The 26,946-nt window shown below is 30.5% G+C and overlaps 1 protein-coding gene across 1 annotated transcript; it reads left to right on the top strand.

Annotated features, from left to right (window-relative positions):
* The first annotated feature begins 2,767 nt into the window (after positions 1-2,767).
* Positions 2,768-25,973, top strand: LOC146539942 (lachesin-like). The gene is made up of 8 exons (XM_085207695.1): positions 2,768-2,989; positions 11,185-11,282; positions 11,630-11,837; positions 15,812-15,976; positions 17,820-17,948; positions 23,387-23,521; positions 25,032-25,184; positions 25,782-25,973. Exons 1-8 carry the CDS (start codon positions 2,914-2,916, stop codon positions 25,931-25,933), a joined length of 1,116 nt encoding a protein of 371 aa, XP_085063821.1. The 5' UTR covers positions 2,768-2,913; the 3' UTR covers positions 25,934-25,973.
* The last annotated feature ends 973 nt before the right edge of the window (positions 25,974-26,946 follow it).

Genomic DNA, 26,946 nt, shown 5'->3' with positions numbered 1-26,946 from the left:
CCAATTTCAGAGGATGGCGCCCTGTCTTTTTTTATTATTGGAAAAAATCAAATTAAATAATCAAATATCGCATCGAACATTCCTCTTATGCTCTATAAATCGAGAAATGCTTAAAAGCTGAAGATGCTACTGACCTACATAAGACTCGACTATTTATGAAATGGTAGCTAATGTAGGTACTAGAAAATGAAACTCGAGTTTTAGGGAAAAACTGAGATTTAAAATATTTAATAACTGGCCAGCTGCGAGTCGGATTCGTGCACGAAGGGTTCCGTATTATCTATAAAAGCAACGAAAATGTCACGTTTATTGTATGGTACCCCCTTAAATATTTATTTTATTCTGTTTCTTAGTATCTTTTGTTATAGGGCAAATACATCATCTGTGAAAATTTTAAATGTCTAACTATCATGGCTCATGAGACATATATAGATAGACGGACGGACGAACAGCAGAGTCTTAGTAATGGGGTTCCGTTTTACTCTTTTTGTACGGAACCCTAAAAAAAGGTACAAATGAATATTTTATATATATTTGGCTTACTTTACTTTTTTTACATTGCACCTAGAGACCAATTACTTAGAAATAAAAAAGAAAAGTCTAAATATTTAATATTCATATGATATTAATTTTTATGTATGAATTTGCAGAATAATTATTCATATAATATGTATACGTACACGTACACCAGAAAACTCCAAATTAGTGCACTCCCATTTACAACTTTATTAAAATGGCTAAAAGTTCATTTAAAAATACATAATATTCAAAATCTAACCGAGTTTAAAAGCTGCGCTATGAATTTTAAACTGGAAACTACTCTCGTTATAAGTAGAAAGGCGAGCGATGTGTAAACATTTTGGTCATTCCACCCTTTCCGCATGATATTAAAGTAACTCAAAAGATGCCAAACGTTCAAATGTTAAATATTTACAATGAGATACCGAATACAAATCTAATATTATTTAGAGTTTTTTTCAATTACTTTTAATTTGTTTCTGAAAATCATGTATTTTCTTTCCATTATTATGCCAAAATAAATTGTTCTAGATTATAAATAGTCAAATTATTCTTTACCAATATAGTATTTGTAAAAAGAAAATAAATGAATTATTTATATAAATTGATCAGCAAATGTGTGCGAGTGGGGAACGAAGTGTGTTAACACTAGGTTCCCTCTGCCTACTCTGTTGTGTGCGGGATACAGCGTGAAGCAGATCAACAAATAAAGAAAAAAGCAAATATTTAAAATGTATGCTGAATATATTAAAAAATAAACACGCTAGTTCCCTTTTTACCTATCGAAACATGATACATAAGAGAAGGGACGAGTTGATAAGAAAACCGCCGTGGGCTTCATACAAAGGGCTCAGTTTGCCTCTGTTGAATACAAAAGACAACCCTAAGTAAACACAAACAAACATGTTACTTAAATTAAATTGAACAGTATTTTTCGGATGAAAAGTGTAGTTTCGCAGAATTCTACTACGAGTAGAGTTCCTTGTTTATCTTTGGTTACGCATCTGGTGTTTTTTTTTTTTTATTTTTTTTTTAATAACTAAAGTGCTTAAATAGATCCTTAATTTTTTTTAATACTGCACTGTTGTTTATTTGAAAGAAAATATATATATTTTTGTATATTGTACGAGTTCTTGGATAATATCCGTATCAATCAAAAACTTACGGTAAAATTATTAATTTGATTTTTACAAATAATGTTAAATTGCTATAGAGATTTCATTACTCACTAAATGATGTGAAATAGAAACATAAACAAAAATCCTAGAACATTTTAAAGCATTTGTAATATATATGAATATATACAGTTTGACGCTGTATCCCGCACACAGCAGGGTAGGCAGAGGGAACCTAGTGTTAACATACTCCGTTCCCCACTTTCTGCCGAATTCTGGAGGCATTGCGTGTTGAGTGGCAGAACTCAACGCCGCGCTTTGCCTCGACACCAGAGCGAAGAAATGGAAATATAAACGTAATTAAATATTTTACTTCTTCGAGTGGGGATCGTACCCACAATATATACATTAATCATTATGCCTTGACTTAAATTACAGAATTTCTAATATTGATATGTTTGCGTTGAATATTGAACATATTTAGTTTGAATTTAGATGTACTTAGTAGAAATTATTCAATAAGTTTGATATCTATTCAAAGAGAAGCTGGAGCTGTGCTAACCGCACCCCATTCAGAGAACAGATGCTTTACAAACAAACAGGTCTCGATTCAAACATGGAAACTGTAAATTTCGGATGATTTATCATTTAACTATTGGAACTCGAAAATATATTACCATAATATAATTTTATAATGTACTGTAAATGTTCATTTTGCTGAGTAATTAGATATTATTGTAAATCTATGAATTCTGATGTTATAAATCTTAATTATTAGAAAATAGCTTAATATTTTCATCTTAAAATTTTTAACTTAGGAAGTAATAAGTTATAAATTTTACAAGCAATAATAAACATAACAGTATTCATTACTTTTATTAATAAATTAAAAAAAACAACAAAATAAACACACAATCTATCACAGTAATAATATTTAAATTTGTACTTCATTATATGCAATCACGCTAGCATTTCTACTCCACTGCTTAACGGCAAGTAACTTAGCCTGTCCGTTTAGAATATCAAGAGGATTTATTCGCGTAGCTTATCGGGCGCATGTGCACCGAGTTAGCAAACTTAGCATAAGTCCATTCTGATGTCGGCCCCAGTCGCGCTACAGATCCGTAGACAGACGCCCGTAGCGCCGCTTTACCGGATGTGCTACGAACTTCGTAGACGCTACGACGTAGCGCCAAAAGTATGAAATATATTAAACGCGCTGCCACTAGGTTTATAAAGTTCTAGTTAATAGTGAAATTGTTGCAATGTGAACTGAATTATGTTTGGGAAAATTTTGTTCTATGTACATTTTGGACTTGTCTTCCATGTTGTTATTTGTTTTAAGGATACTGTCGGTAAGAGTTTTTTTTTTTCGATTTGTGTTGAAGTTGGATGTTATCGCTTATATATTATATGTTAAATATAACATTTAATATTGGACAATATTTAAGTATTTTTTTGTAAACTAAATAAGTTTACAAAAAATCATTTCAAAATAAATCTAAATAAGAAATCATCAAATCTAAATAAGAAAAATAAAAATGCTTAATAAATAAAGCCTACCTACCTATAGTGATTCATTTTCACGCAAGGTAAATTAGCATAGTAAATAAAACATGACAAATGTTTAATTAATAAAAAATATTTTCATAACGAAAAAAAAAAATGTTAAAATATTTAAAGGTTTATATTAATTCGTTGTATCGATTTTTAAAGCGAGTATATATGTAAATATTTTAAGGATTTGTTACTCAAAGTAATGTGTAATAAGCATACATAACATTATTTAAATAGAAAATGTACAAAAATCTCACTATGTAAATTCAATTAAGTAAAAAAATCCATTAAAGCAAAAAAATAAAGATCTAATTACAATGAAATGCGATTTAAATGGGAACGTGCCTGTAATTTTTATTTCTCCTTATTGCCATTAGAATAACTCCAGGCCTCGATAATGAACTGTTTGCCAATTTACTTTACCCCCACTGATCTTATCACGCGTAAATTGGAATAAAATCGTGTTTATTGGTAATCTGTAAGGGAAATTTCGGTATATAGAATTAGCCATTTACCATATTAAAGAGGCCCTCGTGGCTCGTGGCGTCGTGGAGTTTAGTTACGCTACTCAACACGCAATGCTTCTAGAATTCGGCGAAAATTAGGGAACGGAGTGTTGTAACACTAGGTTCCGTCTACCTACCTATGTTCGGAATACAGTGTCAATTGAAAAGAAATACAAGTTTTAAAATTTATATCCATGTGTGGATTAAGTTTATATAATTACTTTTTTACATTCATATATATTTTGGGCAAATTTTATTTAAATCTCAATATATTGCAATTGTAATTAAAATACCATTTGCTCTCATATGTATTTGCCTACGTAAAATCCATAAAATTCCACGAAAACGTAATCAGATTAATAAATTTATATCTGACATATTTTTTTTATATTTGCAGACATAACGACGTCAATTAAGACAAAACCAGTAAAATTTTACTTAATTTTTTTAAATTATATAAATACTTTAAAAAATAAAATATAATACAATATTTAACCTATAATGATCTAATTCTTCTATCAAAATTATTTGTAGTAATAAAACATACAATTTCTCTTATTGAGCCTGCATAATTCATGAATGCCCGAGTAATAAATAAATACAATATAATACAAGCATTCACATATTGATCATTAAATATAACTTTACGTCGCGTTGTTCAATTTAGAGAACCTATTGCTAAGACTCTCCGTTCTCCATTTTCCGCCAAATTCTAGAGTAGTGGAACTCAACACCATGCTTTGCTTCGAAATCAAAGCGAAGAAATGGAAATATTAAATATTTCATTTCTTTGATTGGGAATCGAACCGACAACCTGTCGCGCTGACATTCACACGCTTGAGCTCCTGCACCATTACTGGCCTCAAATTATAGACATGTTCCTCCATGTTCCTAGTCAATGGGTAAACGATATTCGGGTGAATATCACATACGTATTTGCTATTTTGGAATATAATTCGAAAGTACACTTACAAATGTTTCCCTTATGACAATTAACTTTCATAGTAGCTCCAAATAACCGTCGAGTTTTACGTTTACATTTAGCAAAACTAACGTCACTCGAGCGTATTTTAATATATTTTGCATATTTTATACACTACTGCATATTCAGCTAAAACTATTTTAAAGCTATTTCTAAGTTAGTATTTCTAACCACAACCATTTAACGGTCCAGAGATCACTAGTGCAATTATTGGACTCGGACAATTGCAATTTTGGATAATTTGTTTTAAAAGTAAATTTGTATTTAATTCTTTTAATTTTTGTGTACGGTCTTTTATATGAAAATTTTATATACTTAGTTTGTAATAAATATACAACTCAATACATATAGTAAGATACGACGATAATGTTTCTTCGCTCTGGTGTCAAGGCAAAACGCGGCGTTTAGTTCCGCCACTCAACACGCAATGCCTCCAAATGTAGATAATTAATATAATACACAATTTAAATTTTGATTATGATAAGTACAGTAGGCTTTAGGCTTATTTAACCCTGTTCTATTTGCAATTAACTAAGCTTGGCTAATGTAACAATACTTTGGAAATTGTACACAAACGAGAAGTGTTCGTGTAATTGGTTTTACGATTTGTTATTTTAGCTAAATATACACCACTGGCGTTTGAAGCTTTTTTATTTTTAAAAAAGTTTTAATTATGTATATAAAATTAATATTTTATATACATGTAATTAACATAATTATTCAAATATATATCATCAAGAAATATACCAAAAAAACTAGTTTTTTTTTTAAGTATGTATTGTTATTTTATTCAATTAATTTAACTTAATAATATTACTTGAATATGTCATTGTCTTTATTAGCGTTCTAACAAGGCACTGCAGAATTGGCAGTATTATTTTTATTGACCCTTTATTCCTGAATAGAAATCGAACCCCCTTTACGATTGCCTCTATTATATAAATATAAACGATTTATTTTTTCATAATTATATATAACTTAATGAAATATCTATTTATTTTACGATATTTCCGTACTAATCCTAAATTAACAGCAGGAACGTACAATAATTCTCTCGCAACACATGTAGTGGTAGATTGTTGTTATAACGTAAGGTGAACTAAGCCAGCTTAACGGCGTCAAGCTTGTCTCGCTTACACTGCCAATTTAGAAAATCCCCTAACTGAAATATCTCAGATCAAAACTATGAGAGAATAGATATCGAGAGGAAAATAAATATCTATAAATAAAAATTTTTGGTCAGCTAAAATGTGAATCTATCTTGAAACTAGGTTAGATTTTGGACTTCATGAATTAGTAATTGCTAAATATATAAATATTTATTTTATATCTTTTTGATTTAGTTTAAGTAATTCAATTGTATTAATTTAATACTTAATTTAGTGGTTAAGTAGGTCCAGCTGGCATCAGCAAGTCTGATATAATAGAAAAAAATCATAACTACTAAAACATAAGATATGTATATTGAAAATATTTGTTTTTAATATTATATTTTTATTAAATGTTACAAAAAGATTTGAAAGTTACAAAAAGATTGAAGTTTTAAAATTAACATAAAAAATTCTGGAGTTTTCAAAACATTATTATGCTAAAATATTATCATTTTCAAAATATTCTAATCGATGGAATTCCAAATTAAAATCTATACGTTCACTTCTAAGTAAGGTCCTTGTCTAAGGAAAACATAGTCTCGATTAATCAACTAGAGCCGATCGTATCTGAAGGGGAATTAACACGCAACCCAAATAAAACCTATTACACGGTGGGAGTTAGGAATAAATTGATTTCTTTTGTTTGTAATACAAGATTTTTATACAGCTAATAAAAATACTCATATATATACATAAATGTTAATATGTAGGTATATATATATATATATAATAAAAAAAATATTTAAAACAATTACAATATCGAATAATAAAAATTGAATATTAATAAAATATTTATGAATATTAAAACGACTGAATGCAGCGACAATAAAGCTATTTACTTGAAACTTCAGCTGAACGACCACTTGAGCGATATTATGCAAGTTTTAAACAAATCTATAAGTTATAGGCTTTTTAATATTTTTTTAAAAGTTGATGTATTAATTGTGGCCAGTCGTAGTGCACAGTGTCTGTTAACGCGACAGGTTGCACGTTCGATTCCCACTCGAGGAAATTAAATATTTCCATTTTATTCGCAATTCATAACTTTTTTTACTGTTACTAAATATTATTCACCTAATATATTTTAATGTAAACTATTCAAAGAGATAATTAGGAATTTCTAGGAGAACAAAAAGAGTCTCAAGGAGAACAGAAGAAGAAGGAGAACAAGCAAATAGCAATAAATTATTGAACAATAAATGGTTTAGAAAGTCTACCATCCGAACACGTCCGCCAAGTCCCGACCAGCCATTAAATTAAGAGAACCCAAACTTCATTTATCTCGGCTTGTTACTTCCACGGACGATAACGTTTGGAAACACGGCTGGAAACTTCCCAAAACTTACAACAAACTTGAAGGGAAGTTGTCGAATCCCGCCGATCGTTCGCAAATTTGTTAGGTACTTACGATATTTTAAAATTCGTAACAGCTCTTATCAGCAAAACTTATTAAACGTTTGATCATTTCATCTGGCTTTGTTCAAGTATATTTAAGATGTAGAATAATAAAAATAACCTTTTTATTGTTATGATAACTGTTTGATGTAATCTTGAAAGAAAAAAATATTAACTTTTGGTCTTAAGTGGTTTTCATTTGTTTGTGTTAACAGAGTTGTTATTGTTGATATTTATTTTTTTAGTTTTGATCTTTATCCCCCACATAGCAGGGTTAGCGTTGGGTAGTAGTGGGAACCTGAAAACCCCAGTTCGTTCCCCTTAAAATATTTTTTTCCTCTTTTACCGCCGATCTTGTATACTGAAAGGCAGACTCAAGGCCGAGCTTTTAGCGTGTTACCAAAGCGAAGAAATGAAAATATTAAATATTTTATTTCCTCTAGTGGGAATCGAACCCACAACCTAAACTTACAAATACATACTTGTCTCCCTGGGACTAGCCTCAAATTGTTGACATCGATATTTCAATTATAATAAAAAATCTAGAGCAAGGTGTTTAACTTTAATTTGCAAAGCGGCCATCGATCCACAGTAAGGCTATTTAAAGTGGAATACTCACATACAATTGGGAGATTGCGTGACGACGTGCCTCACAACTACGACGCGAAGGCGCCCGGCGATGTGATACGCAAATATTTATATGCATCAACTTTGAAACAACTTACTCCTTAAAAGCCTTATCTTGTACTCGGTACTAGGAAAAATATATCAATATAATTTACCGCTAAGTCACGTAACAAGTAAATTGTGCAATCTTTCTTTGAAAGATATAGCCTTAAATTTATATTAAGCGATGTCTGTGCTGTCATAAATGAAAGATAAATTATTGCTAGAGATTTAGATGTAATGATGTGGAATATTAAATAAAATATATATTAGATTTTGCTGGGTTAAGCGACTGTCTGGTGATGAGGAAGATATATTTATTATAGACCGTAATATATAGTATTATATTCCTATTACAGTCGAGGCCGACTGTGCCTTTAAACGGCTTGATTTATTTTGTTGGAACTTAGAGCTTTTTGAGGATAAACTTTTTAACTTTAAGATTTTATTTCAAATTTATTGCCCCAAAGTTTGTGTCTCTAGCTTAAAGTTTAAAATTATTGTAATATTATACACACTTACACGCAGACTTTTTTAGTATTTAGTATATATTTTTTAATATTAAAAAAACATATTAGCCCAATATTTATAATTCCATAACCTAAAAATTAAAAATTAACTGTGCTAAATATATTATTCTATTGCTCTAAATAACCTGCATAATAAATATGTTTAAATCATAATAGCTAAGACCAAACTGAGACAAGTCTGACAGTTGGCTTGCAGGCTAGACATCGTTCACAGAACATTTAGTTAGCTGGTGAGTTTCTGCTATCACTAATTCCACTTATAAATAAATATAAAATATTTTAACACTTTCAATAGTCGTTATGAAGTACTTAAAATAAGAAATTGTAGCATCTTCTAGTCTTACGTATATTTTTAAATAACAAATAAATGTTTATTAACATTTGATAATAAAAATACTTTTTTTTCTAGTAAATTTCAAATAATAATATGTTATCACAGTATAATAAATAAACATGTTCTTGCATAATATCATCATAAAAACCCCAAACCCTACCTTACGTACCCGTAAAAAGATAAAGTTCATAATATTTTGTGGCGCCTATTACACAAAAATAGTGGAAATAACAGTTATAATAAATCATTTATAATACGTTTTCCTGGACTATTACTATTTACTGTTAACGTTTAATATAAAGAGAATATTTAAAATATTTTTTTTAATAAAAAAAAATGTTTACATTATGTACGCACAATCACTGTCGTAGACGATCGTAAATATAACCCAAACACTTTATTACCAATAAATACAGCCATATATTGTTTTATTTTGCTTAATCTCTCTTTTTCTCTGCGTCTCTAACTCGTATTTTAAACTCTACTCCATTCACTTAAGCTCTATTTTATATTGCATTCTTTTAAAATATTTATGCAAGGCTGAACAGCATTCGGTAATAAAATTTGAGTGCCAAACAGACATAAGAGAAGCTACTGACTATACTACACCTTTAGTGTATTGGCCACACAAAATGGTAGTAGAAAAACGTTCATTATCGGTTCAGACGCGTAAATAAAACAAGATAGCTCCCTGAGGCCCGTTCTCTTGGATATTGCATCCCACAAGCAAATTTACTCTAGGCACAATAAATGCTTTGGACAGATCGTGTGAGAAAACAACAGCTGGAAAGAATAAAGCTTATTTTACTTGTTGTAGCTATAGAGAATTTGTAATTTATAATTGACTAGCAGACCCGTGCGGCTTCGCCCGCTTAAAGTTGTTGTTATAGTATAACCAGAATTTATACAAAATATTCCCATAAATTATAGCCTATATGTCATTCTTATGTATAAACTATATTTCTGTAAAATTTTATTTAAATCTGTTTAGTAGTTTTTGTAAAAAAAATATTAAAGTATATTTCTGTAAGTTTAAATATAAAGAAAAATATAATATGCTTTTAAACAACTTTTTTTAATGTAATAGAATACAAACAAATATAAGAATAATATTCATACGAATATTTGATTTTTTTAATTTATTAGAATAATTAAGATAATTATCTACATTCAATATAACACTAACGCAATTAATAAACTTAGAAGAACAAAGACATCGTTTTGAAAAGGATAAAATTTTCCAAAGGCATTGTAATTAGGCAACATAAAAATGCAAGCCCTATTGTGTGAGGGAAAATAATTTAAATAAGTATAATTAAAGTTGGAACAATACAAACACGAAATTTTGTTTAATTGTTCGTTGTATTATATACGCGGAAAGAAATTATAAGTTACATACATATAATTTTAAACTAGCTAGTTTAGATTATGTTGACGTGACCAAATGGAACTTTAAAGACTATTTTATAATATTTAATATATGAGGCCTAGTTGGGGATTCGATTCCTTTTCGAGATAGAATGTGAAGCTAAAAAAAACTTCAATATTATTCTCACGCAAACGTATGCTAACAAATGTGACACTATATTCCAATATTACAATTTACTAAAGTATTAATTAAAATGTATTAGGTACTATTATAAGTTGGCTAACACCTGCCGTGAATGTTGCTATTAACTAATCCGTGTTAGCTGTATAATCCTTAATTAAGACAAATATAAAACTAGATTGTTTTTAGGTAAAAATAGTATTTTAAATGAATAATAACTATTTTGATTATACATTAAAATTAAATATTTTAAGGGAAATTTGATAAATTCATATGTTAAGCTTTACGTAAGTCTATCATATCTGAGTACATAGGTATATGAAAATGTATATCTAAATTTTATGCAAATCGTACATCGTGTAAGCAAACTTAATTCTGGAAGTCCGTAAACTTGTTAGCGTGCATAGGTATACATGGTGTAACTCGATCGACAGATTATCGGTAGTCTAAGGTATCTATAGGGGACCTCAGGGTATCCATTTTACCCCCATGTATATTTAGGGATTTTCTGTGGTTCAGCAAATATACTACACCCAGGTGCATTATCTATGTTGTATAGGCCTGAAAGTTTTTGCTAAAGACGCTTTCCCTCAAACAATTCGGTGGATAGTGCCTCTGCCTATCCTGCTATATGCGGGATACAGCCTGTAGCTGATTTATTTATTTAATTTGAAAATATAAATATTTTTTAGTAAGTTTTCTTTTTTCGTAAGTTTTCTAAAGTTAATCTATAAAATAATTTCAATAAATCTAATAATATAAGTACATACTAAAATGTATGCCAACAATAATTTCAACAAGAGAGGACCTATTATTTGTTTTATAGGTGAATCGTTTATTGTTATAGCGAATTTCCTTTAGCGGAATTGTCCTTTTCCAGAAGTGCCACGTTTTGAAGATAGCTTAAACAACCTGACAGTATCATTAGGAAGGGAAGCTGTATTTACGTGTGTTGTCAATGACCTCGGCAATTACAGAGTAAGTGTTTTCGACGCTTCTTTTGTACCTTAACTAGACTAGTTATTTATATATGAATAGCTATAAATTTAAATGTTATAATTTTAAGTTTTGTTTTAGTAATTTTCTTTAAATATTGTATGTTTAGATAAAGCCGAAGTGAATAAATATAAAGAAAGTTATTTAACACAGATTAAAAAAAGCATATATAAAAAGGTTATTACTTTTATATGTGTTTTACGGCACTATCACTACCTACCTGTTTTTAATTATATCTGATTCTTTTTACCCTAAAGGTTATCTGGAAAAGATAGAGCCTTTGTCAAAATGATAATTTTATAAGTTTATATAAATGTAACCTTAACAAGGTGGCGTGGCTACGCGTGGACACGCAGACGATCCTGACGATCGCTACCCACGTGATCACCAAGAACCACCGGATCGCGGTGAACCACAGCGACAGGCGGGTGTGGTTCCTGCACATACACGACGTGCGCCAGTCAGACCGCGGCTGGTACATGTGCCAGCTTAACACGGACCCCATGAAGAGCCAGACGGCGTATTTAGATGTTGTAGGTATGTATTTTTTTGTTTTTTTTTATTGGTAAATTATATTTGGAATTGGTAGATTAACTTCTTTTTTAATTCACGCTGTATCCCGCATTTATCAGTATAGGCAGAGGGAAAACATACTGTTCAGACATTCAGTTACCATCAAAAAACTTCCATTTCCCATTTTCGGCTGAATTCTAGAGGTACTGCATGTTGAGTGGCGGGATTCAACGCCGCGTTTTGCCTCGATACTAGAACTCTAGATATTCTCTCCTAGTGGGAATCGAACACACACCCTGTCGCGTCGCCAAGACTGACCACGAAATAGAATTTAATTTTTTTAGTTTCTTTGGTTTTGACAGATCATGAAGATTGAAAATACGAGTATACTCGTATATTAATCTTTTACTAAAAATATGAAATCAAAGAAAAGCAATATGTGAAAGACTTGCCAGAAACCATTTAATAGTTAATAATATTTTCCTAGACTAACTTCTTGTCCGTAAAATATTTTGTACTTCTATATACATACTGAACTCATTATATAAGTGTTGAGTGTACTCAGCAGTCAATATACCAATTAATTTATTGGTTATCTAAAATAAGTCTAAATAAAACTTACGTGGGCACGAGAGCCTTTTATGATGTCAAAATACAAATTTTATTTTTATTTTATGTTGTTACGTTTGACTATGTCCAATTATATATTAACTAGCGGACCCGGACGCGGCTACGCCTGCTTGAAATATAAGAATATAATTTCTATAGAAATATAATTTCAATCTAGATGAAATGCTAAAAGTGACTATTGTATTTATTTTCATAAGGATGAATATCAAAATGACGCGGTAACGAACGCGGTCGCGTAGCGACGACGGTTGTTATTAACATGGCAGAATAAATTGCATGTCAAATTAGAAAGTATTTTAATTTATTAGTATATATGTGTAATGTAATATTATATAGCCTATAGCACTTCTGAAGAATGCAGCTTTCATACAAAACAAAAACAAAGTAAATCAATCCAGTAGATCCAGAGATCTTAGCGTTCAAACAAACAAACAAACAAACAAACAAACAAACAAACTCTTCCGCTTTATTATATTAGTATAGATTTCGCTTACAAAAAAAAATTTTCCAATTAGAACTTAGCTTTAGGCTAAATTTAGATTTCTATATACAAACATATTACAAAGCTTTATTACGAAATAAATATTAAATGTTCAATATTTTTTTTATTAAAAAAGTATTTATATCGAATATAATATTTTCTAACATCAAATCCACTATTATAGAATTGTTTTCCAACTTGTCGAAATATATCAAAGGTTTACAAATATAAAAATTTGTCATACGTTTTCTGTCTTCATAAATTTCCATATCCCAGAATGCGAGTCCTAGCAATTCCCTGCAACGTGTATTGATAGACATATTTCAATTTCCGTGCACCAACCGCAGATATAAAGTATGCATTCTACAGGGTGTTTGTAGGTGTAATAAATTGAAAATCCAATAGAGAATAGTTTCAGTATAAACCTTGTATGATTAAATTTTCATGTTTGCTGTCGACATTGCTATAATTATAATATATTTAGTTTTGTTTATTAATATTTGATTAGCGAATATTTTTACTAATGGAATTGTATATTGTAAACCAAATTATGGAAAGCAGTCCTGGCGCAGCAGCACAATTGTATGATTGTAACTGCGACAGGTTATGGGTTCGCTCGAGGAAATTATATATTTTCTACTTTCAATTCTTCGAGTTCTATTACGAAACACGCAATGCCTCCAGCATCCAGCGGAATATCTTAACACTAGCTTTCCTCTGCCAACCATGCTACTTGCGGGATACATCGTGACGAAAAAAAAACTATATAATTTTACTTTCACCGTGGAAATTCAAAGAAGTCGAATTTTAGGTTGATTCGCTTTAAAAAATAATTAATACTTGACATTAGGATATTTTATATAATGCATTAGCCGAGACCGTGGAGTTTCGTATTGTGGTTTTATGAAACTTTAAATTGAAATTATGCCACAAGCGGAAAATAGCAAAAGTTAAATAGTGATGGGAACTACCGACGACTTTTATTAGAATAAGACTTGTTGTAATGTCAAACTGTTTTCAATTCTGCATGAATATAAGGAGGTTAGTCATGGCACTGGGATACAAGTGTGTGGCTGTAAGCGCGACTGGTTATGGGTTCGATTCTCACTCGAGGAAATGAATTTATTTAAATGTATATTTTCATTTTCTTCGCTCTGGTGTCGAGGTAAAGCGCAGCGTTGACTTCCACCACTCAACACACAATGGCTCCAGAATTCAGCGGAAAATGGAAAACGGAGTGTCTAGGTATTCTCTGCCTATCCTGTTGTGCTGTGAAGCTGATTTTTTAAATTATTTAATTTTATAAATATAAAGCTCTATGGAAAGCTTTATCCGTAGTTCTCACAATTAAATCCACGAACAAATAAACTATAAATTAGATTAAGCGTAATTATACAATAAATTGTATAAATGTATAGAAAAAAATAAAAAGTAGAAAATAACATTTTAATTACTTGAAATTAAAGATAATTAACAGAATTATTAATAGTTACATTACCTATTTAGTTCTTACTAATTAAAATATCTACGTTATTTTTGGGATCGATCCCAAACTAGTATAAGGTATTTATTTAAAAATTAATAAATATTTAGCTTTTATTTCATATATTTGCAAATGGAAACTTCTATAAATGATATTTTTCATACCTGGCACCGACTCTGAAGACCGATTTAGAAGTCAGTTTTTATTTTCTACTGCTTTTAATTGCTGAATCAATTGCCATAAAACTTGTATGGGACTACTTTTTAAAATGTGCCATCATACAAAAAAAACTTACAGTTAAATCGATTCAAAGTCGGTTTAATTTTAGATATTATGATATTAAATGCATGTATTGTATTTAATTGTAGTAAACGTCAAACTATCACTACAAAGAATTAACTCAATAATTATATCTAATTACGGTAAAACGTAATCTATGGGACTATAAAGATATAAATCACTATTATTTTGTATCGTACAAATTTATATTTCAAATATCAAACATTGACATTTACTTTAAAAAAAAACCAGCTTCACGCTCTATCCCGCATATAGCCCGGTAGGCAGAGGAAACCTAGTGTTAAGATACTCAGGGCGTAGAAATGAAAATATCAATAAATCATAATTAATTCCCCAACTTGGAAATCGAATCCACAACCCTAGTAGCACAGCGCGACGACGGCCTCCAATACAAGAACAATTCATAATATATTAAAGCATAAATACGTAACAACAACAAGTTTCGTCCATCGGAACTAATAATAATAGCGCGAGTGCGTGTCGTGGTCTCCCGGGCAACGACGCGTAATTGCTGTAATAAGTCGCAGCTGTGATAAGCGAACAAAACACACCGTGGACCTATATTTATACGAATGCTTTTACGTGGATTAGGTAGGCAAGTATGTATATGGAGTCTACTTCGTGTGTTTTAGTATAATTTCCGACTGAGCATCAGGATTTACATTTGTATATACGCGGTATTGCGCGCGCATCCGTAGTAAACTAATTTCCAGATTTAGATTAGTAAATACTGTTATTATAAAATGTACTATTTCATATCTATATAATATAAAATAGGGTATTGTTTTATAGAGTACAATATAAAATAATACAAATTATGAACAATGGAAAATTATGAATTAACATTTTTAAAATGTAAAATAATGTTGGAATTGTGCAGTTTTTCATGTATACTTTTTTATATTTCTGATAATATTTTTATGAGGCTTGTGAGGTTGAGTCACTCAGGAGCATAAGACTGTAAACGCAGGTAGTGGGTTCGATTCGCACTCGACGAAATGAATACATATTTAATATTTTCATTTCTTTGCTCTAGTGTTGAGGGAAAAAAATAATAATTAATATTTGTTGCTTACTAAATCACATATTAATATTTTCATCTAGTGCCTCCCGACATCTTGGACTACCCGACGAGTAGCGATCAAGTGGCAAGAGAAGGAGCTAATGTATCACTTCGATGCGCAGCCCACGGGGTGCCCACTCCCACAGTGGTATGGAGGAAGGAGGCTGGGGACTTATTACCTACATCAAACTTCAGCGATACACTGAGTAAGATACATATAGGTATTCGTTTAATGTTTTTATTTAATAACTACTTCCAAAAAACTATATTTCTATAATACAAGAAAATGTAAATAATAACAACGTATCCACTAATATAGGAAAATATTTTATTGAAATAAATTAAATATAAATGAAGTGAGTGAACATTAAATGTAGGCTTTTATTTTTAATGCAACTTAAAAGAATAAAACTCCTCTACGTCTACATTTAAATACATTTAAATGAAAATTTATGAATATTTCAAATGTACTGTTCACATTAAATTAATAACTGTAGTAGAATATATGATATGTTATAAATAGTGTTTCATATGGAAAGAGTAGAGTACGTAACATCAACTTCAAAGCATGCAACATGCAAACCACAAAGTCTACCACTTTCAATCTCACAGTAATGCGCAGTAGAAAGCCGCGGCCACTTTTTATTCAATATGGAATTTTATTTTCTAAAACATAAAGCACAATTTTAGATATAATTAATGATTTTAATGTAACACGATAATAATGATGGGGCAAAAAGTGTGTAACGTGATAGGTTATGGGTTCAATTTCCACTCGAGGAAATGAAATATTGAATATTTTTATTTTTTCGCCCTGGTATCGGGACAAAGCGCGGCGTTGAGTTCCGACAGTCACCGGGCAATGGCTCCAGACTTCGGCGGAAAATGGGGAACAGAGTGTCTTAACATCATGTTCCCTCCCTATATGTTTGCACGAAAAAGTTATTGATACAGAGTGAAGCTAAAAAGATGATTTATTTTATGCTTGACTCTGACTGTGGGTACGCACGTCATTAAAAACTTCACAATTCGTTTTTGGGGGAAACTACGAATTCGTTTGTTTTTTTTATTAATTTAACGATGCAAAATGACAATAAAGGCCGACCTTTATAGCTTTTTGGGAAAAATATAATTTATATATACCTATTTTTTTTTTTAAATGAAATATATGATTGTAGTAGTAAATTTTAAAGATAATTCTCAAAGCTTAGTAAGAAGAAAAGTTTAATCTATTTTTTATTATAAAAAAGCGGCTCTATACTACTCAAAATGTAATCATGTAAAGGTAATTTACTCTTTATTTCTACTCAATTTTATGACAAAAACATATCACTTTGCTATCTCCAGAAGGTATGCAATAATAATAATTCAAGTGTTATAATAAATATTTCATACACTCGTTTCTTCTTATAAAAACACGTATCTACTGGGAACTTACCTGTTTACCTCTTGGGAGCTTTTATTTTTCAAGGATAACATTTACAAAGTAAATGAAATATTACGCTACAAAATTTATGGATATATTTATGAACGGATATATCTAAATATACACCTTTACGTAAATGGAAATTTTCACATTATATTTGCATAGCCCGAACAGCTACTTAACTTTTTACGCTAAAAAAAAAATATATCTAGTATGAATTATGTTTTTTAACGTGATAATATTGAGAGACAGATGGACACGAACAACAGTTTGTAACCAGTAGACTCTAAAGCTAGTTCAAATATTTAGATCCTGGCTCCATCATCATACCAGCTCGTTGATACCATAATATTATAATATCACCTAATCTACGTATAGCTGCCAAGTTTCATAAAGATACAATTATTACAAATGCAGATTCTTATATTTTAATTCATAATTAGGTACTTGCCTTGCTACAGGCAGACTTAATAAAGCAACCTAATACACCACTTTTCATGCTTATTACTGTGCTCACCAGCACAGCAACCAGTACTTAGCTAGTTAGCCCCCACATGAAAAGTTACCATTAACCCCATCAAACATTTCATCCCCCAGTGCATAATTACAGTTTGCTAATCTAGACTCGTCGGTGAGCGGCGCCGTGGTGCACTTAGTGAAGGTGTCGCGCCTGCACATGGGGGCGTACCTGTGCATCGCGAGCAACGGGGTGCCGCCCTCCGTCAGCAAGCGGGTCATGCTCGTCGTTCATTGTAAGTACTGTGCTAGTTAAGTATTTTCCTTTTTTTTTTCTTTTTTTTTCTGCTGCATGCTGTATATGCGGTTATAGCAGGGTAGGCAGGGGAAAACTGATATTAAGACACTCCGTTTCCCATTTTCTGCCGATTTCTTGAGGCATTGTGTGTTGAGTTGATTCATCGCCGCGCTTTGCCTTTGGGCCAGAACGAAAAAATGATGACGCAGGTGTTATTTTACAATAATATTCGATCTGGAGAAAATGATTGCAGCATTGAGTTTTTAGTGATGCTTTCCTTTTCTGAAAGTACTTATTACTTTTTAATTCATATGTATATGGAGTATTTAACTATTCTAAATCTAGAGGATTTTAATATCCAGAATATATTATGATTTCGTTTATTGGTTCATTTTTCCGCGTTGTACATTGGTTCATTTGATGCCTTTGTGGTATAGTGGTACGGCGTTTGAGTGTAAAAAAGATGCTTGTGGGTTTGATCTCCGCTCCAGGAAATGGTGATATTGAAGTGATTTTAATTTACCCGCATTAGAAAGGAAAGGCGCGGCGTTGTGCTCCACCACGCAACACACATTGTTTCGAATTTGAGCAAGCTAAAAAATATTACATTTACTGCATATTATTGCTTAATACTTTATTCAGAGAGTACCATTAATCAGCAAGTTATAAGGCTTGACCAAGACCATATCAGCTCTTCGAACAATAATAAAATAAATGAGAATTGCGATTTTTACGTTATGTAAAATAAATATATGAGATGTTTATTAAATAAGTATAAATTATACAATTTTAACTAGGTCATGTCGAACGTTGATTTTAAGTAAACTTTGATACAGTGACGCCTTTCTTGTAATCTGTTTAATTACAATGAAGTTTATTTAAACTCGTTATTTTTTTTTTATTAAGAATTTTTTTTTAAATATATCTTCTATTTAATGACGGTATATTCTCGCCCACTTATGTACTTATAATATTTTTATAATTTGAATTTTAATAATAACGACATTTTTAATTGTTAGGTCTTCAGTAGTAAATTAATATAATTATAATATAAGCAACATGTTCTTTGCATATATTGTGGGTATATTTTCTAAAATATATTTATTCTAAAGTTTTATTTCTACGTTTAGATTTAGAAAAATATGGAATATATTCGAACAAAACATTTATTTTTAACTAACTATATACAATAGTCATATTACTTGCAATTTTCTATATCGTTAAAAAGGGTATAGCCTCCATATCCTATTATATGTAGTATTTTTCGTTTCTAACGATCTCATCTCAACTTACATCGTCTATCAACGTACAAAGCCTTTCTTTCTTCTTATCACGAAGGCAAAAAGAAAAATTTGCTATAAAATCTTATCACTAAGACTTACTTTATTTAGTAGGTAGTTACTTATTCATGGAAACTTGGTTAAGGAATAATTAATTATCTACTACACATTTCAGATAAACACCTTAAAGGCATTTTCGTAAAGTTGGTTCAACTGCCAAACTAATATAGTAGGTACATACGTTCAAATTATATACAGACGTGTGCTTATATTAATTAATCCAATAAATATGTAAAAGGAGTCAATTCTGTATATAGAAAAAATATTAAAAAATCCATGATTTTAATAGAAGCAATAAAAGCCAAAAATATAATTTTTATGATTTTGTATGTCTATCCGTTCGTTACACCACACCCTATCAGTCTATTTAACCTATAAGAAATATTAAAGCGTCTTATAAAAATTGGTCTCCATGATAAAAAATTCTGTTGACATAAAGGAATGAAGATTTGATGTGGAACCCAACAGCTCAGCTAAGCTCTAAGAAATATAAACACAACGCCTAAGGAAAAATTGTTCAGCATGATGAGCACTTTCTAAAGAAATTAAAAAATAGAAGCTTTAAAACACCTGGTCTCATTCCAGGATCTCGGAGGGAAATAGGCCGTTTTGTGCGCTGACTTCCTGCAAATATACTACGTAAAAATATAGTACGTATTCAAAAAGGCATCGTTTAATAGAGTAGATATATTTTTTGTTTTTTTTTTAACAATGTAATATTTTTTGATAAATTAAATAACACTTAATAAGTTGAAAATACCAAACAGAGTGACATATCACTACTCCATGTTATGTTGTGTAATGCGGATAAGTTATAAAAAATAAATATTATTTTTATTATTTATAAAAAAAACTAAAATCTTATTTGTTTTGCTAACAAAATGTTATTTTATGAATATCTAAGGAAAATCGTACAATCTTGTTCTTTACATAATTTGCAAACATTATGAACTAGCTTATGCATGTAGTGGGTATAGTTACTTCTTGGAACGGACGTTGATTGATTTACTTCAAAGATTGTTTAGTCCATATTGATATGTTGTTAATGTTATGTGGGAAATAGTTTCCTGTGCGTCATCGGATCTTTGAATCTTATTTGTTTAGGTATATAATTATGTACATATATAAGGAAATGTTTGAAAATAGAAATAGACTCTATCGTGGCAAAGTGGCATCTGATTGTGAATGTAATGGAGTGCGGTCATCCTCAGGAGATGATGCTTCATGTCTTTGTTTAAGCAACGAAAAGTAATGTTCTGTTCCACCACCGTTTAACCCCTAATTTCCAGAATCTAGGTGAAAAGCGTCTTGACACTAAACTCTCTACTCTCTGCTTACTATGTCACTGGGAATTAGCGTAAAGCAAAAAAAAAGTACCTATGAATATTTTATATGTAACTTAAAATAATATGAAAATACTAGCGGACGCGCGCAGCTTCGCTTGCGTATTTAGGGGTGAATTCCAAAAAACCACGAAACATATGTTCAATGAAATATTTTTAAGAGTCTAAATTTCAAATTTTATAAAAATCGGTGGCGAGTTAATGATTTTTCCATACAAATTTTCAACCCCTTATTTGCACCCTGAGGGGGTGAATTCTAGAAAACCATGAAACACATGTTCAAATTAATATTTTTAAGAGTCTAAATTTAAATTTATATAATAATCGGTCGCGTTTTAAAGATTTTTCTATACAAACTTTCAACCCCTTATTTGCACCCTTAGGGGAAGAATTCAAGAAAACATGAAACATGTGTTCAATTAAATACTTTTAAGAGTCAGAATTCCAAATTTTATAAAAATTGGTGCCGGTTTAAAAAAAAATCTATACAAACTTTCAACCCCTTATTTGTACCCTTAGGGGGAGAATTCTAGAAAACGATGAAACACGTGTTCAATTAAATACTTTTAAAAATCTAAATTTCAAATTTTATAAAAATCGGTGCCGGTTTAAATTTTTTTCCATACAAACTTTCAACCCCTATTTCGCCCCTTTAGGGTTAAAATTTTTCAAAATCCCTTCTTAGTGGATGTCCAGATTACGAAAGTAAACATCTGTCCAAATTTTACGTTTCTACGCTCAGCAGTTACGGCTGTGCGTGCGTCTTACCTCAGTCAGTGAGGACAAGTCCTTTTATATATATAGATATACACCTGAACTTTATGAAAATAAATAAATATTATTATGAAAATATATACAAAAAAAAACAGGATCCATAATCGAATTAGATAGATAATTTCGAAAGGAAGTGATTACCACTAAGATGTCTATCTGGACTGTACCACAAATTAGTCAGGAGTCTAAAGTAGAAATAACAATCTATATAAACACCAGTATATAAATGTTGCCATACCTATTCGAAATTCCATGTATTTCCACCCTCCGACAGCAAGTGAGTGATACTCATCGTTCATTACGGATAAACAATATTAGCTGACTAAGCTGCAACATTGTTGATGGATTCTTAAGCGGGACGTTGATTGATGCTATTCTTTATACAATGCATTGCACAGACAACACTTTAAAAACGTTATAACCAGAAATTCTACAAATAATTCTTCTCTGCCTCAAGGATTCGGCGGAAAGTGGGGACGGAATATCTTAATGAAGAACAAAGAATTAATACTAGGCCCCCATGATCCCTCTGTCTACCCTTTTTTGTATCCCGCAGTGCACGTCGTAGCACGTATATAGTGCAGGATACACCGTGAAACTAAAAAGAAAAAAATGTATATAAAAAAATTCATATCGCATACGACTATACGATAAAATAAATGCAATTTTTATACAATTCATAATAAACAATGTAAAATGTTACAATGTGAAAGTATGTTTAAACTATTTCATTATAATTATTTTTTTATTCTTATATTTTTATTTCATTATATTATACTAAAGTACATATTGTTACAACAGTGGAATTAAAATATTAATCTTTTAAATAAAATATGTACCATTGTCTTTAATTGTGCTTAGTTAATACAAATATATTTGTATTTTAATTTTATTATTATTTATTATCTCAATATAATATATTTTTAAATACAACTTAAAACTAAGCAAGTCACGCCTGTCGTCCATTCAAAGCTATTAACAATAATTAAGCTGCAGCAGCGTTGATCGATTCTTGAGCAGGACATTGATTGATGTGCAAGCTGCCTTAAAATTGCCAGTGGAAATTGTCTCTCAAGAGTTTGTTGCAGTACAGGTGTCAATAATAAATAATAAGATTTAAAATAATAAGAATAATATACTGAAAATAAAACAATATGAGTTTAAAAACAGTGTCGGTTTAAAAAAAACGATTTCGGAGAATTATCATATTTTTTATTTATAAGAAAACAAGAAAATTACGTTACATTATTATAACTTAAAAATGAGGTTAATTTATAAAATTAAACTGCCACCATCTTATTAGTCTTTTAAATCTAAGCTAAAAGAGAGTAAAATCGTATAAATATTAAAAGAACTCTTTGGTAACCATTCCCCACTGAAAGAAGTAGCCATGTCATAATCAATAGCAAAAGAAACTAATGGCCTATTAAAATTCTACCCTAGGGCAAAGCCCTCTTCAACTAACAAGAGGGATCGAAGCCTTTTCCTCCCCACGTAACGGAGTGCCGGAAAAATACATGTTGGTATTTTTAAACTTTATACGTTAATCTTAAAAATGCTTAAAAATTTAAAAAGTTATAATAGATATATGTTTTCCTATATTAAAAGTATAATATACTTGCTACTATATATTTTTAATGTTTTCTTAATAACTGATGTCAGATGATAAATGTGTATATAAGTAAATTAATGTAGGGGAAGGAAGTGTCTTAACACTAGGTTACCAGGTTCCCTCTGCCTACCCTGCTATGTGTGGGATACAGCGTGTAAATGAAAGAAAAAGAAAATTACTTCTCGCTGTATCCTACATATAGCTGGTTAGGCAGAGGGAACCTAGTAGAACACAATTTTCGCCGAATTTTAAATGAAATATATATTAACAATTTCTTAATTAAAAATTAAAAAATATATATATAAAAATTGTAAAGCATATTAAAAATATATTTTTACTTAATATTAATAGTTTTTTTTTCCTGTAGTTCCGCCCATCATGACAATACAGAACCAACTGGTGGGCGCGAATGAAGGCGACACCGTACACCTTGACTGCCATTCGGAAGCCTTCCCGAGGTCCATCAACTATTGGACTATAAATGAACAAATTATATCACAGAGTAAGTATAAGTTTGCTTTTTAAAGCAAGTTTTTTTTGTTTATTATATGGATGATACCTTAAAGTCTAATACTTTACCATATCTAATATATTAATAACGTACATTGAAAATTTATATAAGTATTTAAACACAATGAAAATGTTCAACACTCGATTTCCATTCATTACATGCATTGCTTGTTGTTGGGGGGCTTTACCTCTTTGACAGAGCGAGCGTAATTATTAAATATTGCATTGTCTCGAGTGGGATTCGAATTTACAATCTCCCAAGTGTACAGTCCCACGCTTTTGCTTCTGCGCCACGATTGGCCTAAATCATAAGATGATTCTAGCTTTATACAATATTTTAATAAAAAAGTATGTGAGAATGGCTGTATTTCGTACATTCGGGCTGAAACTGTTATTTACATCTACACACAATCACAGAAACGCCATACTTTTATTTTTATTTTATGCAAATTCGAAAACCAATTCGAGTGAAATATATTTGACGGCGAAGTTCAGAACCCATTGAAATAACTCGGCAATTTCTATTTTAAAAATGATAGATTGTTGAAATAACTGGACAATTCCGTTTCGTATTTGTTTTTTATTTTTATTAATACAAACAGTTTAACACAATATTATTTTGACGTACGACTGTGACGAAATGTAAGCATTGTGCAAGATGCTGGGTTTTTTTTAATTTTTGCTTCTCATTTATTGTCATTTTCCTTCTCTCCGAAGGTACTGCCACTCATTTTCTTCTAATATAATACTGTATTTAATTAACTAATTATTTCTTTTCAATATAATAATTCAGCCACATCTCTTATTGTTAACTTAACTGACTCCATATATAGTAAAAGGCCAAAAATTATAACAATATGTCTTCTTATCATAATTCAACCAAAAACATTAATTATAATTATATAAAAAATCTTGTTTAAGTCTAAATTTTTACTATTTATTCCGATTTAACATGAATATTATATTATTTGGTCAAAAAACTCGTAAAATTTAAAACCGAAATTAGCAATTTAACACAAAGTGCAAAACAATAAGTTTACAAGCAAATATCATTGTCCTACCGATAATAACAAATATTTCCAAGCACACTTAACATATTTGACAAAGTAAACGCCAAGTTTTTGTAATACTGAAAGGAAATTGCTATTGTATTACAATCGCATGCAAACTTCAACTTGCTGTGCAATGTTATTATGAGAAATATTTCAAATAGTAGCAGCCAGTCACAACTGTAGACGCTGTTTTATTACATTTGTTAATTTAAAATATTACACGACTTTAAATATTACTCACTAACTTTTTTATTACATTTTTAATATACGATATACGGTACCGGTAACTGATATGCATCTGGTTATTACAAGTTCGATTTTACTCTACTAAAATTAGTCGACATCGAGAATGAAAGCATTTTTTACGTGTGTTTTTATTTTTTATCGATATATAGAATTCTTTTAGTCATTAAATTGATACAATCGATTATATTATTTAATTATTTACAGCCGATAAAAGGTTTGAAGTGATAGCGGTGGATCGCGGCTACGAGGTGGACATGCGGTTGAAAATAAAGAAAGTAGGTCGCAGTACGTTCGGCACGTACAGTTGCATATCAAAAAATTCCCTTGGAGATACCGATGGAACTATTAAATTGTATCGTAAGTATATTATACTGAAATAGTATGATACATTTATATAATGTTTATCGAGGCTAGTTCTGGCGCAGTGGCACGAGCGTGTGGCTATAAACGCGAAAGGTAGTTGGTTCGATTCCCACTCGAAGGTGAACTATTAATATTTTCATTTCTTTGCTCTCGTGTCGAGGCAAAAGCAAAATATTGAGTTCCGCTACTCAACACACAATGCCTAAGAATTCGGCAGAAAGTAGGGAGTGGAGTATTTTAACACTAGGTTCTCTCTGCCTACTGAAGTGAAGCTGATATTTATTTTATTACAAGAATACTTGTATTCGACGCCTATGCATTCTGTTCAGTCGATTATTTGGTTTCAATTACTGCGTGTTGATTGTTATGCATTTGATTCTGATAACAGTAGATTTTTTTTTATATTTGATAAATACTTTGATTATATGCTATTAATATTTTTACTATTTTTAAATTCTATAAACAAACTTAATCATATCAATCCTTTTTAATGTCACGTCGAAAAGACTAATCAAAGTTTCATTAGCATTTTAAACATAATATATATGAGAACATATACAAATGTAAGTCTAAATTATCATTCTATTTCAGCTCTAACAGGTAGGTTCGAGGATATGCAATACAATGAAGTAGGAGATTTTGAAGAAACTCCCGACGTGAGCGAATTAGAAGCGTTAAAGCGAAGCTCCGCGAGTACACTAGTACCGGTACTCACACTTATAGCCATTATTGCCATATTATAAAGCTAATTTGTATATACAAAATATATTGTTACAATCTTTCCGAGTTTGTTTCATTTTAGAAAATCTAAAAAGATAAAATGAATTACTAATTTACTAAAAAAATCTAGAAAAATAAAAAAAGGTCTAAAATATAGTTCATTTCCTACTAGCAAATTTTAAGTAGACATTGCCATTGAAGGTCGAGTAATTAGAACAAACCAGAAATTCGCTATTGTATAGCAACTGTATATAGACGCATACAGTCAACACCGGTAAATACTATCAGGGTATATAAAATTAAGATAGTGGCGGCATATGAAAAAATGAGTTTTATAATTTAACGAAACGTAGGTACTATTTCGTTCATCTTATTTACTTAATAACTACCAAAGCAACAACCATTCAAATTTTATACGAGTATTCTCTGATAGTACTTACCGGTGTTGACTGTATGTATGAAAAAATCAGGTTTTAAATATAACATTATGAAGGTCTGGCTGGATAGATAGATAGATAGATAGATAAAACTCTTTATTGCATACATAAACAAATACATAACTAAATATTAAAACAGAAGACAAAGAGTAGCTTGCAAAGGCGACCTTATCACTATTAGTGATCTCTCACAGGATCTGGATCTGGCTTTTGAGCAATTACTGAATAATATTCAATACAAAAAATGTCAATACAATATCTAAAAACATTGCTGCAAGCTAAATATTATATTAAATAATCGTCTGATAAATTTTTGATAGACCAATTTTATTTGAAAGAAAAATAATTGCGCCGTTTATACATCACAAAAAATGCTTTCGACGGTAACCTTTGAAGATAGATTTACTCAAATTATATATTAAAATAGTAGTGACTACACTTAGACATTTAATAAATAATGTAAATCTAAGGAAAACATGTTATTAATATTAATATTGAGATCTGGCTGTAAACTTGACAGTTGTGGGTTCGATTCCCACTCGGTAAATTAATTATGTACATTTCCTCGCTGTGGCAACAAGCAACACGCGACGTTAAAT

This window comes from Heliconius melpomene, chromosome 3 (assembly GCF_056956725.1).
Source record: "Heliconius melpomene rosina isolate 202511_hmr_F chromosome 3, ASM5695672v1, whole genome shotgun sequence".
NCBI lineage: Eukaryota > Metazoa > Arthropoda > Insecta > Lepidoptera > Nymphalidae > Heliconius > Heliconius melpomene.
The sequence above is the reverse complement of the archived record's forward strand: the minus strand, read 5'-3'. Positions and strand labels throughout refer to the sequence as shown.

Excerpts from the sequence above, each read along its gene's own strand:
- LOC146539942 (XM_085207695.1), top strand. The coding sequence starts at position 2,914 with ATGTTTGGGAAAATTTTGTTCTATGTACATTTTGGACTTGTCTTCCAT. Across the intron at positions 11,283-11,629 it reads ATGACCTCGGCAATTACAGA|GTGGCGTGGCTACGCGTGGA; the intron begins GTAAGTGTTTTC and ends AACCTTAACAAG. Across the intron at positions 15,977-17,819 it reads AAACTTCAGCGATACACTGA|ACTCGTCGGTGAGCGGCGCC; the intron begins GTAAGATACATA and ends TTGCTAATCTAG.